Source organism: Corythoichthys intestinalis, chromosome 18 (assembly GCF_030265065.1).
Source record: "Corythoichthys intestinalis isolate RoL2023-P3 chromosome 18, ASM3026506v1, whole genome shotgun sequence".
Taxonomy (NCBI): Eukaryota; Metazoa; Chordata; class Actinopteri; order Syngnathiformes; family Syngnathidae; genus Corythoichthys; species Corythoichthys intestinalis.
The window spans coordinates 26,297,568-26,313,022 of NC_080412.1; the positions used below are offsets into that span (position 1 = coordinate 26,297,568).

General features: G+C 41.2%; 4 protein-coding genes across 5 annotated transcripts in view; 2 read left to right on the forward strand and 2 right to left on the reverse strand.

The window, feature by feature from the left end:
- Nucleotides 1-2,377, reverse strand: part of klf8 (Kruppel like factor 8) — a 65,655-nt gene extending 63,278 nt beyond the window's left edge. Inside the window, exon 1 of the mRNA XM_057820485.1 lies at nucleotides 1,995-2,377. Coding sequence (XP_057676468.1) covers nucleotides 1,995-2,021 — 27 coding nt within the window. The 5' untranslated portion in view covers nucleotides 2,022-2,377. The remainder of the gene's footprint in view (nucleotides 1-1,994) is intronic.
- A 330-nt stretch (nucleotides 2,378-2,707) lies between these two features.
- On the forward strand, nucleotides 2,708-8,720 carry rbm41 (RNA binding motif protein 41). The gene is made up of 7 exons (XM_057820484.1): nucleotides 2,708-3,228; nucleotides 3,855-3,971; nucleotides 4,048-4,249; nucleotides 4,329-4,533; nucleotides 7,721-8,121; nucleotides 8,203-8,350; nucleotides 8,436-8,720. The coding sequence occupies exons 1-7, from the start codon at nucleotides 3,221-3,223 to the stop codon at nucleotides 8,555-8,557; spliced, it is 1,203 nt and encodes a 400-aa protein (XP_057676467.1). The 5' UTR covers nucleotides 2,708-3,220; the 3' UTR covers nucleotides 8,558-8,720.
- A 1,528-nt stretch (nucleotides 8,721-10,248) lies between these two features.
- On the reverse strand, nucleotides 10,249-11,842 carry LOC130906350 (claudin-4-like). Of its 2 annotated transcripts, none has more exons than XM_057820598.1 (2): nucleotides 11,689-11,842; nucleotides 10,249-11,125 (listed from the first exon to the last, which is right to left on the reverse strand). In XM_057820598.1, the coding sequence occupies exon 2, from the start codon at nucleotides 11,108-11,110 to the stop codon at nucleotides 10,343-10,345; it is 768 nt and encodes a 255-aa protein (XP_057676581.1). In that variant the 5' UTR covers nucleotides 11,111-11,125; nucleotides 11,689-11,842; the 3' UTR covers nucleotides 10,249-10,342. The 2 variants fall into 2 exon arrangements, with proteins under 2 accessions (XP_057676581.1, XP_057676583.1); XM_057820600.1 differs by having other exon boundaries at nucleotides 11,750-11,810.
- Nucleotides 11,779-15,455, forward strand: part of clip2 (CAP-GLY domain containing linker protein 2) — a 28,561-nt gene continuing 24,884 nt past the window's right edge. Inside the window, exon 1 of the mRNA XM_057820593.1 lies at nucleotides 11,779-11,904. The gene's annotated coding sequence lies outside the window, so the exon portion shown is untranslated. The remainder of the gene's footprint in view (nucleotides 11,905-15,455) is intronic.

Sequence of the window (15,455 nt, forward strand, 5' to 3'; positions counted from 1 at the left end):
GAGTACTTTGAAGTATTTAGAACAGATTTAAGTTGTCAACGGATGAGGGTCTGTTAACAGAAAAACTATTATTGTTGTGGTAATGTTGTACATATTAGAGCCAAATTAAAAAAAAGGACTACGAGATGTAAGTCATACTATTGCTACAGGGAAAAAAGTATTATTATATAAAGGTATGCATTTTACGTACATGTACCGTAGCTGAGAGCTACAGCGAAGCCTGAGTATAAATCTTTATATTGATTACAACTTGATGTTGATGAGGCAAAATGTTAAGGATTTCCTTATTTCTTAAACTGATTCTAAAACACACGATGCTTTCAATATTGTTGATTTTAACAGAGGTGGCAACGCGCTAAAGTACATAGCTGCTTCTTCTACGTAATAATACAATTTTTATTTCTATACTATTAATTCGACATTCATTCTCGTAGTAATAGTTCGACTTTGTTTCTCGTATTAATACGAGAGTAAAAATCGTGTTATTATGTAGGGCTAATGTAGCTGAATAAGAAGCTACGTAAGAGCTGCGTAACAGAGGGCAACTCCAACTTCGATGCAGAAGACCACCACCACAGCTTCAAAAAATCCTAAGGGAAACCCTGAATATATGGACAATGGACTGGTCACCAATTACAAGCCACATTTAGACACTGAACTTGTTGAAAGTCAATCTCTGGAGACATATAACAGATTGGTAGTCAGACCATAGACTTCATAATGTATTGACATGACACATTCCCCATTACCTGCGTCACGCCTTCCTGAAGGGGGCCATCCCACACTCCGCTTCGGTCACATGCAGCGAGCTAACGCCGGATTTAGGTTGAAAAAGTACGAAAGCTGTACTGCATACAAACAGGAAGGATTGTCTCAGGTGTGAGTTGTTCGAAGATTCAAGGTAATTATTATATTTTTCGTACCATGTATGCATTTCGAAACATTATGAAAAAAAATCAATGGGAGAAATTAGCAGCTGCAGCATTGGCATTTCGCAATATTTACGTAAAATAACTGCTAATTGCCCGTTTTTTTGCATTTAACCAAGAATCAAGACTGTTTTACATACATATCTATAAAGAATGCAGGGATTTAAGCATTTATTCACAAGAATTTAACGGAAAAAGCTCTTTGTTTACGTATGGCGACCGCTAATTTGCTTACCGACTAGCATCATAGTTCGCAATGTTTACGTAAAATAAATGCCACCTGCACGTTTTTTGGTTTTGTTTTTTTTTTGCTTTTAACCAAGAATCGAGACTGTTTTGCATCCATATCTATAAAGAATTCAGGGATTTAAGTATTTATTCATTTTCAACGGAAAAAGCTCTTTGACTGTGTTTCTACTCGGTCAGATTTGACAGAGATAGCCCCCCTGTGATTCGGCCCCGTGTCCCGTCAATAAATTATGAAGTCTATGGCCAGACAATGACAAGCTTTAAAACTGTATCCAACCAATTGGCTGGTCGCCAATCCATCAAAATTTGGGTTCACGAAGACAAAGAGTGGACTGCTTGCCAATCAATCACAATGCACATGATAGACAAACATTGACTGACTACCAGTCAATTATAAGGAATTTAATGCATATTACTAGGCAGATACAGATGGAGTGAACTGGTCGCCAGTCAATCACAATGTCATGATTTATTTCCTTTTTAACCGGCACTTCATAGTCAATCTGCTGCTTTAAGTTTCAACTGTAATTCTACCCAGTTGATATCATTCACTTTGAAGCCATCTAAGCATAATACACAAAGGATGCACGGCAATGGCGACCGGAAGTGTACCTGACGCTTCTTCAGTGCGCATGCGCGGTGCAAGAAAGGTGCCGCTGGCCCTTTAAAAGCTAAGATGGTGTCCTGTGAGGCTGCAGCTTGTTCCTTCCGTTTCCCCCTTCGCCCCCTTTCACCAACAACTCCGCCCGTTACCCTTATTATAGAGCCACACTGTACTGACAACGTCACAATGTGTCAAATAGAACGTGCACTTACTTTCTTGTGGCGGCTCTCCGTGTGCATCTCGTGGAGGCGGAGGGAGGGAGGGAGGAGGGGGGGGGGTCGGGGGGTTTTGGGTGTGTATAGCTCTAATGTGGGTAAAGGGGAGAAAGGAGGGTTTATGGGAGAGGACAAGGAGGAGGAAGGGGGCGTTGAGCTGTGGATATTCGGGATATTGGAGCACGGAGGTGCGTGCCTCTTCTGTTCAGTTCATATCCGCAGCGTCGATGTCTTTGCGACCCCCCCCTCCAAAAAGTGGAATAAATCAGCCAAGCGTTGCGCCTCTGGTTCTTGCCGTTCGCTGCCGTGCATTGAAGGGCTGGGCTCTCTCTCTCTGCCTGTTCCTCCTCCGCCTCTCCCTGCTTGTGACCCCACCCTGCGTCCCCACCCCTCATCTCTGTCACTCACTTGCTGCGCAGAGAGAGCCCTTTGCTGAGGAGCCCGAGCTGAACCGCTGCAGGAGGAGTACATGTTGTACGCTGGGGTGCACGCACGGACCAAATCGAACATGCATTGACAGTGCATGAGCACCCACTTCCCCATCAAAGCCCCGCAATTATTTGCCATGCCGCTATCATGCGCGGAGAGCGCCCATGTCACCTTACTGACGTCATCCGGAAGGCAAATTGAGGACACTCCGGCAGGGTGGGGAGGGCTTTGGTCTCCGCGTGCGCGGGTGAGGGGGCTTTGCAGCATCTGATAAATATGACACTGTACATATGTTTGATAGGGAGCCAACGCGGTGATCTATTATCACCGAATAAGAAGCCATTTATCAGGATAAAAACAGATTTGACAGCTGGCTTGCAACATCCATATCGTTATATGTCCGTTAACAGCATCGCCAAGCAGGGGCTCTTGCATTTTGATAAATTATTTTTAATTTTATACCAATGTTAAAACGGTTGACGCTGTAGTAGGCTAAAAAGACACGTTTAAAAGGTTTCACTACATTTCCCTTAATGCCATTAACCGGATGTGGGCGCGAAACGCGGAAGTACACGAATGTAAAAGAATGTTGTGGCTATTTATTGTGTTGATAGCACTGTGACCCATTTTTATGCGTGAATACTGTGTATAGAAAATTTAAACCCGTAAATAGTTCACATTTTGCGTTAAATCAAGGAAGAAAATAGACGACTCGCCTTACGTGTCTTTGTAGCTTCTTTGTATGATATTTCCCAAGATGCACCGTGCCGGAAGTGAGATCCGAACGCGGAACTATGCGAAGGTAAACAAAACCGTCTTTCTTCATTCGCTGCATTTGTTGAAGTAATAATCAGCACTACTGATCAAACATTAAACACAATTAGTATATAAAGTGAAATCATACATTACATTAATTGTCGAAGATGTAATAGTGTGAAGAAGAACCACCTCGGCTCCGTTGCTAAAGAACATGTAAATGCTGTTTATGAATGTTCCACTTTTCTATTATTTTGAACATTAATAGATGCCGAATACCGTCTGGACAAACATTTCTAATCAGTAACTTGTTATTTTTTCAGTTAGTAAAAAAAAAATGTTTTTTTCATTACGTCTGTGTAACATATTTATGTCACACTGCTGGTGCCATAGTATGCACTTCCTGTGCGTGTGGCATTACAGTATGAAAGGAATCTCTGTGATGTGTCGGTGGCACATATGCTGAGAAGCACACGGAATAAAGAAGTGTTGTTCCATTCAAGTCTCGGCCTTACATGTACATGAACTTACATGTTAGATTAAGGAAGTACATAACAGTCTGATTCCTGCCTGGCCAATTATATGCTCAACCAGGCGCTTTTCAGAGGGAAAGCATGATGTGTGACAGTATATGAATTAAGTGTTGATTAATTTCTTGGCGTGTCTGTGAAGAGTGAGCCGGCGGCCATGCGAGGATGGCCCATTGTTTGAGGAGCAGGAGACAGAGGGACAGCGACAGCTTCATGGCCTCCTACTACAGCAACTCGATACTCAAGTTGACATTGACAGGTGACAAAACACCAAAAGACGTGTTAAAATTTTCGCCTCTTCCATTAATAGATAGACATTTGCTTCTATGGTTCAGATGTGTTGCTAAAAAGAGAAGTTTCGCACCAGCGGCACTCTACCGGCCATTCGGTGAGCAGGTGTCCGGCGTACGGAGCTTGTCTCAGTTCCAGGAGCTGCAGGATGACGAGCAGGAGCTGGCCAGTCTGCGCGAAATGGGCCTCACCGACCCCGAGATCCAGCTATGGCAAAGTCGGGATGACCCAGAAGTACCTGACCAAGTAATCGCTCGGGAAACATTTTTTGGGTGTTCCTAAAAGGTGGAGCATTTTTGGAGATCTGGTTTCTACACCGGTTCAGTGCCGTGGCATATACGCGGCGCCCGGCGTGAAGCGGCAGCGTCTGCAGGCCATTCGCGACAAGATGGCGGCCAGGGCGGAGCTTTTGGCTCGGCCTCAGCGCTTCGCCGCCAGCCAGCCGCTTTCCCGCCGTGAGATGGAGATCGAGCAGGCGCTCTTCCAGGGCAGTGACCGTCAGAGTTTCCTCACTGCACTCTACCATCGAGGTGAGGAGATCGTTCGCACTAGGGATGTCCCGATGCTGCTTTTTTTACTTCCGATTCGATCCAATTTTTTTCAAGATTTATTTTGTTTTATTCCGAGCCGTGCTGGTGCCTCCTCAACAAGTCCTCCATTTACAAATATTACACGATGCTCTGTTATAGTCAGGGGTGCACATAATTTTTTTGCCCAGGTTCTCAGAGGAGGACCTGGAGATGCGACTTGGTCCTCATTGAGCTTCAGAGCCGACCCGCCTGATGCGATAAAATTATGACAAGCTTTACTTGGAGCCAATTACCTTAAATTAATTTTATTAACAATTAACACTTGATTAACATCGACTGGCACAACAAAATTGCCATTACTCTGAAGTGAAATGTAAAGACATATACAGGTGTACGCATATTTTTTTTTGCCTCCCACATTAACTCCAAGCCTTTGTAAAAGTGGGACATCCACCTCTTAAGAGCTCATTGAACGTGCATGTTTAGCTTTCTGAAATGCGAGCAAAAACATGTTTGTCAGTGCATGGCGCTGTTCTTTATTAATTTTATTCCACCACTTGTCCATAGGGCGAGTAGGGTCCTGTCTGGCATCGATAGTTTGCTTAATTGCCATCATGCTCTCTGTTTTTTTCGTGATTTTCAAAGTTTGGATGGCTGAAATTCTTTGACCCTACATAAAATGCGCTGCTCTTATCAGCGACATTGAGATTCTCACGGCAAGTTTAGCACCACATTTCCATGAGAGCATCATTTGCTTCTAGCCATGGTACCTCCTGCAGCCAATTTTCAGCAAAAGTCCTTTTTTTCGGTAGCTCTGGTGACGTCTCTGTCGTCTGCAGTGTTGTTAATTTTACTTTTAAAAAAGTAATTAATTACAGTTACAAAGTACTTCTCCCAAAAAGTAATTGCGTTAGTAACTCAGTTACCTGAATGTAAGAGTAATTAGTTACTTGGAAAAGTAACTAGTGGTATTTTTTTTTTTTTCTCAAAAAAACAAAAACAGGTCACGCAGTGTGAAGTTTAAAGGGTTTGGGGGACAATTGGTCCTAGCCCAATTCTTTACCCTCCACTTAACTAGACACAAGGGTATTGCGATAACTAGATAGTAACCTTTGCTATGTGTGGAAGTCATTTAAAGTTGTGAATCAACCGTTAAAGTTGTTAAAATTGCTCCTGTTATTTCATTAGTTCCCTTCTGTCTACTTTCAACATGTGTAAGTTTTAAAACTGTTTCATCATTTAAAGATAGATTTAAGTTAAGATTTTGCCGATTTAGGAGCATTTTAGATTTAAAAAAAAAAAAAAAAGTTACTTAGGTTCGCTATGAAGGATCTCTACATCAGAGCCTTCCTGAGAGGTCTACTGCTTCAAGATGGCGGCTGTTTACTAACGCATGTAGTCATTAAAACATGTTGCCAATGCAGCTGTGTCTGTCAATCGCATCTAGTTCTATAATATGATATCTACCGTGTCATGTGGGCGTAGTTTGTCGGCTGTGGCTACAGTCAGGTATTATTGGAGCCACCTAGCATCGCGGTTGCAACGGCGTCTTCCCCACTCCTGCTCTGCTCTCTCGTCTCCGTGAGTCCGTTTCTCTCAGACTTTTTTTATTCAAACAATTTAGTAACGCATAGTAATGCACGCCTTTCCCGCCTCAGTAACGGTAACGGCGTTGCCAAGATAAGAAAAGCAATTAATTAGATTACTCATTACTGAAAAAAATAACGCCGTTAGTAACGCCGTTATATTCTAACGCCGTTATTAACAACACTGGTCGTCTGTCTGTCTTTTGACGGGTGTGGGGGAACACGGAAATAATTATTCAGTGGGACCTGCCTCTTTGACATTTTGAGAATAGATTTTCTCGTGTCCGCCGCAAATACAGTGGTCAGCCATCGGTACGCAAAAGCGTATTGAAGCCGTTGAGGGCCAACGCATTTGTCTACGTCCAGTACGCATGCGCGCATGCGGACCACTTATGTGCGCCCCTGGTTATAGTCATTAGTTTCTAAAGAGCAGTAGTCTCACTTAGTGGAAATATTTGCCTAATGGTTTGATTTATTGCAGCCAAAAAACATGATGGCTCTGAAAATATGCGACCACTGGATAGGATCCGATCTTGTGCACAAATCCGATACGCCAAAAATTGCCTTATTGGGTGCGGATACTGATAATGAGTATCGGATCGGGACCTCACTAGTTGACACTAGAGGCGTGCAAAATTTCCGATTCTTAGATTATTCGCGATTCGGCCGTGGAAGATTCGAGAACGATTCACAAATATTCAAATTCCGATTATTGAATTATACCAGGTAAAGCAAAAGTAAAACACAGCGCGGTACACGGGACGCACTGAGGAACGGACCAAAAGCAAATATCATGTTCAACTCATGCCGCTAGATAAGAAAACAAAAATACCTGACTGAGGCCGACAGCTGGTTCAAACAACGCCCACTGTCTAGTTCCTACAAACATACGGCTATAGTAGATATCACGTATATGCAGAACTAGATGCTAAATGACAGACGACGGCGGTGTTAAAACATATAAAGAGAACTAGATGCGAAATGACAGACTTTCCGTTTAGTAGTTGCCGCGTTGTAAACAGCCGCCATCTTAAAACAGTAGACTTCTCTAGAAGGCTCTGTTGAAGCGAAGCTAATTAACTTTTTATCTGAAATATTCGTAAATCGGCAAAATCTTGACTTGAATCTATCTTTAAATGATGAAACAGTTTTAAACCGTTGTAAGTAGAAGGGAAAGTATGCAATAACGGGAGCAATTTTTTATCAACTTTAAAGGTTGATTCACATCCTTAAATTACCGTAATTGAATGTAGTTTAAAGCTGCTGATACAGAATGGGGACTTGAGTATTTTTTTTAAATGTTTTTAAATGTTAACTTGATACTGAAATATTAGTTTGGTTTAATCTAATAGGATTTCTTAAACTATTTTGGAACTAATGTACAAAACATTAAAAGTGTGTGTGTGTGGGAGGGGGCATCAATAATTGATTTATAATCGAATCGGAGCCTCTGAATCGTAATTGAATCATTAGGGACCCAAAGATTCCCACCTCTAGTTGACACTGCTCCTTTGGTCAAAATTAGAGAACAGGCTCAGTAGAAAAAGGTCCAGGTTACTGGACACTATTTGAGGAAATACTGATTTTTCACTTCCTTCCAGATGAAAATAACCAAGACAGCCCACAACGGCCAGCATCTATAAATCCAATTGACACCCTGTACAGAGATGTTCTCAGCGAGTCATCTCAGAGTGGAGAAGCTGCTGGAATGTCATACCTTTCTCCATCCGTGCCATCACATGACCCACCACAAAGAAGTCACAGCCAGTCAGAGGACGTCTTACACGAACTGCCGAAGCATCAGGCCACGGCACAGCTCGAGATCAGCCGGCCAATTGGCAGCCTGCGTGGGCCAGAAGGGGCTGGATCGGGGCAGCCGCTGACTGTCACGGGGCGACTCACCGCCGTGACAGACCAGGATATCCGGGACAACCGGGAAAGTCAGGAGATGATCCGGAGCATCCCAAGGTTCCGGAACTACCAGCCTGGAAAACCCTCCAGAGTATGGCCAGAATTAGAAAGCTCAAATACGCAGGGTGTTGCTAAAGTATTTACTTGTGCTCATTGAGGATTTTCCTCCCAGGTTATATGCGTGAAGAACCTGAGTCCACAGGCAACGGTAGCCCAGCTGGTGGCGCTGTTCTCCAGGTTCGAGGTGGCCAGCGGCACCCCACTGTTGTACCGCCTGCTGACAGGTCGCATGAAGGGTCAGGCTTTCATCACTCTGCCAGGTAAGAATGCGTCATCTGCTTTAGGAACGGATGTTAACGATACAGTATATTTATGTGTGGTTTTTGTGTGCTTTGGTGTATGCAGACACTGAAACGGCCCAGAATGCTTTGCAGCTACTCCATGGTTACCGGTTGTTAGGGAAACCTTTGGTGCTAGAGTTTGGCCGCGAGCGAAAGGGGGCTGAGCAACAGGAAGAGAAGACGTGAAAAAAACACAAACTTCACATCACTGGCTTTAAGTTGACAGTGTTGTTTTATATTTATTTTTGTATTACTGTGTTGTATAGAATTTGATTGTTGCAATAGTTTTGTTCAAATAAATATGTCATTGATATTTGTGTTTTTGTATTACTGTGTTGTATAGAATGTTTGTTGCTATAGTTATGTTCAAATAAACATTTTTATGGCATTGATATTTTTGAGTCATTTCATGAGTTGAAGCAATGTTTAGAATATTCTGAAATGTATTTTGAAATTGAATGAGTAGCAACAGAAGAAGACTAATTTTTATTAAGATCAAAATATTTTGGGGAATTTTATGACGGATGTAGATTTATTAATATTGTGTTATGTTTTATTAATAATATACAGTTGTTTTTTTTAAACGATTTTTGTTTTTTTTGTAAATTAAAATTTTAATTTTTATCGTAAGGCAAAAAAAATGTCATTAACAAAAGAAAACTACTGATCGACAACAATTTTTTAACATTTGTTGTAATGATCGTCATTTATCATAGAGAAATGTAGCTATGAATCAATCATATACATTTCTGTATTACGGTTTGAATATTTGTAAAGATGTATTTTTAATTCCACAAAAGAACCATGAGGGGAAAAAAGCATCTCTCAAAAATTGCTATTTTTACCAAACTACAGATGATTATAAAGAAAATAATATGAACTCTAACGGAACTCTTTTAATTTTGAATACAGTATTGACATATTTTGGACAAGGCAATAATGTTTTTGTTATACGCTTATGTGTTGGAATGTATGATAACCAGTTTTGGAAGTCCCGAGTTTTTCTTTTGGACACTAGATGGCAATGTTGCAAGGTTAGGTCTTGGGCTCATTTCATTCCTTTATGATTAGACAATCGTTTCATGATATCACGTGATGGAGATGGCAACTATGGATTTATATCACATCGTCGATGAGTTACATATCAACCAAATCTTAGAAGGGCATGCAGTGAAGCTTTTTTTTTTTCTATGTTATTGACGGCGATAGACGTCAAATCCAGTTTGACTGGTCAAAAAGGATTTGATGTATATACTGTATAGTATATCACTGTCAATGGCAATGCATCTTTTCCTGAGTGAGCAAAAATTTTTGTACTAAATGGAATTGCAGCCCTCATTAGTTTCTTTTGAATGGATCTGGTCACAGGTTTGCTGGCGGGTCGGGTCTTTGTGGCCCCCGCTGGCCTGGAATCTGGGGAATTTAGATTAAGCTTTTATTGTTCTAGACTCTAGATCATGATTTCAATGCAAAATACAGTGCAACCTGAAAGGTGGGAATGATGCACTTTTAAATTGTTTGACTTCTAGATCATATCCTCTGGAAACAAAGTCTTAATATACGCAACTGCACAGAACACATTTTAAATTTCTTGTAAATGTCGTTTAAATGAAGAAGGCTTATTTGTTTCACAATGTATGAGTATTTCACTGGCTTGTGTGTGCTGTAGTGGTGTTTGGATGTCAGTTGCTGCTCTCTAACGACTTTAATGTGAACTTGACTTGTGAGTTGGTTCATGGAAGAGCTTGTCGATACATTTATTACAACATATTAACATTTAATTTCCATACTGTTTGTCTGATTCGGTAAATGTCTGTAATCTGTGAATATTTGGATAGTCTTCACTGAACCCAGTTGATAAAGCACAAGTAGCACGGTTGTTTCAAGAGTATTATGGCTCCATTTATTTGAACAAATTAGGGCTCCATTTATTTGAACAAAAGAACAATTTGAAACTCATTTCTGATGACATCACACATATGCTGATCCCATGGGCTTGACTCCCTTGTCGCTCTCACTACAACTTTGAGTCAGCGTTTGCGCCCCGTCAATCACACCGCATCTTCCCATTTGCAGGACTGGAGGGTGTTGCACCAGCGGCACGACAATATCTCCTGCTGCACGTGGGTAGTAGGTCAATCTGTACGGGGAGCAGTCGTCACGTCCTCCGCAGTCTCTGCATTTGCAGAAGGATACGACCAGCAAGCTACCACCCATGATGGAGGCCAATGCGGCAAAGATGCCCAAGTAGATGCAGTCGCCCAGCTCTAACTTTGCCGCAGCGGGGGTGTCGTGGACATGAAAAGCGGAGATCACGTTTTTGGCCGTCCATGAGACAGGCACCAGCGTCATGAGACCAGCCGCTAGGAAGAAGCACCCGGCCACACCTGCCAAATTTCTTTTAAGCGCTCCTGGGCCCTTCAGACAGATAGTGCACTTCATCCCAAAAACGGCGAAGGCTAAGCCCAGGGTGGACAGGGCCAGGGAGATCACCATTAGGGCCCGGGACACCTGCACGTAAATGGCCAGATGCAGGATGGCGTCATAGGGTTTGCAAGCGAAGACCCCATTCACCTTGGGGGTGCATTCCATCCACAGGCCCCTCATTTTTCCAAAGGACTTCAAAGTGTCGATGTCAGCCGAGACCTCCCAAAAGGGGAGCACCGTGCAAATCAGACTGGCCAGTATGCCCACTAGGCCCAGGAAGAAGCCAATTATCTCCATAACTACAAAGACCATTGCGATCCAACAGTTCTATAGGTGTAAAGGAACAAAGAGAAAGTGAGCACACACACACATTTGGCTATATACTTCTGTCAAAATTATAAGACACTTTTCTTTTCACTTACGGGAACTGTAATATCTCAAGACATACGTTCATAGGCTAGTATCTAGCTATTTGCTAGCAAATAAACAGTATTTTTCATACGCCTATAACTTTAATATAGCATATCTACTTTACTAAGTTCACAATCTCCCTATGACTTTTAATTTTTACTTACATGATCTATCGCATAACCTATCTGCTTTGATAATTAGCAGCTAGCTGGTTGATAGTGAACACCATTACAAACCGGCTTGTTAAGATACATTTTTTTATATGATCAAAGGACATTTACTATAATATAACATGCAAGACAAAAAAATCACTTAACTAGACATGAAAAAACTTTCTGGAGTGACTTTCTCATAACATTTTAAAACTTTCTAGCTAGTGTTACATTCTGACCATTTGTCCTAGCATCCGTTATGAGAAATGTCCCCAAATCAAAGCTATTGATTAGTGAATGGAACTTATTTTTTAAAAATTGTCTTACATTTGAATAAAATGCGTCCAGAACCAACAAGAAAAAGAAGTGTTTGGATGATCGGCTATACCAGAAACAATTTCTTCTCCCCTCCCGATGGCCTCTGGTGTGGTTTGACTTTGAGATGCAAGTCTTTGATATCTGTTATTATCACATCATCATCATAGCCAGCGATTCGACCCCACCTCCACTTCACGTAAATTCACGACACATGCAAAGTTCAATGTAAGTATTTATTACTACAGGCTAAAGATTTTTGTCAACGAATATTGAACATGTTAAACTCTTTCAATGCTATTGATGGTGATGGTCACCCAGTTGATTAGGTTGGATGCAACTAGGCACTTTCAGATAAATGAAATTGTCTAAGCCAGGTCCCCAAATCAAAAAAGGGCTTTAAATAAGAAGGTGTAGGCATTTTTGAGGAAAAGTAATTCAAGTGTTGTTTCTATATAATTTTTGGTTCCTGAATCCATTTCTGCTGTATGTCAATCACGAAAAGTTACGGTTTAGCTGTAAACGACAAGACAAATATGGCCGCAGCTGGATTTCTTGTCCGTCCAATAGCTTTGAGGTGGATAGATGGATTTGCACCAAATTTGTGTGCTAGTACTCTGTAATAGATAAATGAACTGACACTATTTTGGAAACCAACTCGTTCAAGATGGCTGACTTTTCCTTTTTGCAGTATCTTTGTAATGAGTTGACAGATTTGCAACAAACTTTTTTTTTTTTTGGTTTTGTTTTTTTTTTTGGGGGGGGGGGGGGGGTTCTGAACAACATACTTGACAAAACGTAGTTTTGGACTGTAACCAGCACTATAGTTTACCGTAGTTTGTGGTGTAGTTTAACTATTATTCAATAACACTGAACTATACATCCACAGGTTGATAATGAAAATGTATATCCATGAAAACTATGTGCATGACAAGAATTGTTACATTATAAACAAATGCCAACATGACTTTTTGTGTGCCCTGCAATGTATGATGTGGAATCACTTCCAGTCAGTGCATGGAAAGCTGGAAGCAGTTTCAGAACCTGTGGTTCCATCTTCAGCTGTTTCACAATCGCATGGATTGGGAAGTACTTTCTCTTCTTTGATGTAACTGCTTTTAACCAGAATTTTTTGCATGGCATCATGTGGAAGTGGGCAGTTAGTAAGATCAATATGTCAGTGTCTCTTGCTGAAACAACAATGGTTGATGCCATGCTTGTTATGCAATGGAGAAGAATTCTGGTGTCGGCTTCCTCATACTTAGCTTCCATGCAACTTGTGTTCAGTATTGCATTGGACGCTTCGACACCCTCTTTATCGCTAAAACCACCTGCTGCCACTATGATTTTGTTGATTGGTGCTCTCAGAATCAGCTGTTGTGACAGGAATCGAGCAAGGTCAGCCATGTTGTCCTGATGAGAAATGAAGTTTTCCCAACTTCGCAGGAAGAGGCAAATATGTGCTTTCAACAGGTCTTCGGATTGCCACCAAGCCTCTTCCACGGTGATTCCGTGTTCCACTTTTGATTGAGTGTGTTTGGTAGCGATTGAACAAGACATCAATCCGTTGGAATTTAGCTCCGCTTTTGAGTACAACCTCTACAAAGACACCGGCAAGGTCTCCAAATGTCTTTGCTCCTTCTGGCTTAGCAATGGCAATAACCACAGCCTGACCATCAATTATGAGCATTGGCTCCTTGTCTAGGTCTTTGTCATAAAGGTGATCAGGGCATTCGACACCAGCAGTTTTGATCGTCGCGAGTATGGCCTTCGATCCTGAACGAAGTTGTCCATTTACCTCTGCCAAAGATAATGGTACAACAAACAGTTCATGTGCCATAATACGGTTTAGATTGACTGGCCGCCCAGCATCATATGCAGAAATGAGCCGCTGAAGAATGTATCTGTCTGCTTTGATTGTTTTTGCCTTCCCAGTTTTTGGGTGTGATCGTTTGACATCAGAGAAGAAAGTCAAATATTTGTTCTTTTTATATTCGTCCCTAAAAGTGACTCTTCTCCTTTTAGATGGCAATAGCCTCTCCTCTATGAATGAATCTAACTGACTTTGCCCATTCTGTGGGACGGTCAACAGCTCTTTATCAATCTCCAGTGTGACTTCATCGTTGTTTGCAATGTTCTGCAGTGTCTTGGACAGGGTGGCAGAGAAAAGACCAAACCTCTGCAAGACTGCAAGTAAAGCATCCTCATCGGTATTGTCCTGAGAGTCCAAAGGACCAGAGGCTTGTTTAAATAAGCACAACTCTGGGAGAGATTTTTCTAACTGTTTGCAAAGTTGAGATTTGTGTTCAGCGAATGTCAATTCATCTCACTGATTCAGATGTGGTCCAAACACAGTAATGATATGAATAATCAGAGATATACTCACAAAATGCCAGTCAAAGTTCATTGATGGCACAGACACCTATTTTTTTTTTTTTTTTGTTCATCCCTCATTTTTAAAAGTTGACCAGGCTCACTGTTTAATCATGGAAAAAAACAAGGTTCAAATTTAACAAAACAATTTAGGACATGTTTATGGTTTGTATCAACAGAATTATGTACAAAGTTTTAAGTTTCCATTGATCTTCATCAATTGTCAATTACGCCCAATTATGCCTAATATTCCAATATGTCACCTCATTTGCATATGTAAACATAGTATTTCAGGAAACTTGCAATACAAAAAGTGTCCTTACAAATGTAAACAAGAAACTGGTATAGTTTTGTGGTGATATGTATATGTTTAAAATTTTAGCCTATTGCCATTTATTTCCAGCCTGGGAAAACGACTACAAAAAATGGGAACCTTATGTCATTGACATACAGTGGATTTGTATTAAGAAGACATTGAAATTTCTAAAAATGCTGTATGACAACTTTTCCCCAAAAATGCCTACAGGGTTACAGAACTCTGAATATCCAGACCTGGCTAGTGCCGGGATTAGCCATCAAGTAACATAGAAAAGGATGTCAACCTATTAACACGTAACAGGTGATTTTAATCAGTGTGGGTTCCCCACCTCATGCTGCCGGAATTGTGTTATGCGCCATCCTGACTTATTAAAAAATATTGGATGTCAATCAATGGCATTGAATGAGAAGGCATTTTTTTCTGGTGAGTGGGATTGCAGTAGGATTAGAAAATGTTCTAATCCATGTCCTCTGAATCTGCAACCCTTTTGATTGCCCTAAACCAGAGGTCAGCTACTCAAATTATTGAAAGAGCCATATTGGGGCAAAAAAATATATGTCTGGAGCCGCAAAAAAATTGAAAGCCTTATGTAAGCCTTATAATGAAGGTAACACATGCTCTGTGTATTTATATTAGCTATATTAGTCTACTATCAAAATGACTAAATTGGCTACAAATACATAATGAGCCTTCATGATTACCACATTTTCCGCAGTATAAGGCGCACCTAAAAGCCTTCAATTTTCTCAAAAGCCGACAGTGCACCTTATGATCCGATATGCCTTATATATGAATCAATATTGGTTAATCATGGCATGACATTCCATTTAGCTCAGCTCCAGCTTGTGGATGCATAACGCAATGTCAACCACTACTACTACTACTGCGCCTTGTAATGCAGTGTGCCCTGTACATTAAAACAGTTTTAAAATAGGCCATTCATTGAAGGGTGGGCCTTACACTGATGCGCCTTATATTGCGGAAAATATGGTAAATGTTTATTTTCCGTACAGTACATCCTATAGAGAATGACGCACCACGTGACTTCTCTGTTGTATGATGCCGCCTCAAGTTTAACATCATGATA

Excerpts from the sequence above, each read along its gene's own strand:
- rbm41 (XM_057820484.1), top strand. Across the intron at positions 3,972-4,047 it reads ACTCAAGTTGACATTGACAG|ATGTGTTGCTAAAAAGAGAA; the intron begins GTGACAAAACAC and ends TCTATGGTTCAG. Across the intron at positions 8,122-8,202 it reads AGCCTGGAAAACCCTCCAGA|GTTATATGCGTGAAGAACCT; the intron begins GTATGGCCAGAA and ends TTTTCCTCCCAG.
- LOC130906350 (XM_057820598.1), bottom strand. The coding sequence starts at position 11,110 with ATGGTCTTTGTAGTTATGGAGATAATTGGCTTCTTCCTGGGCCTAGTG.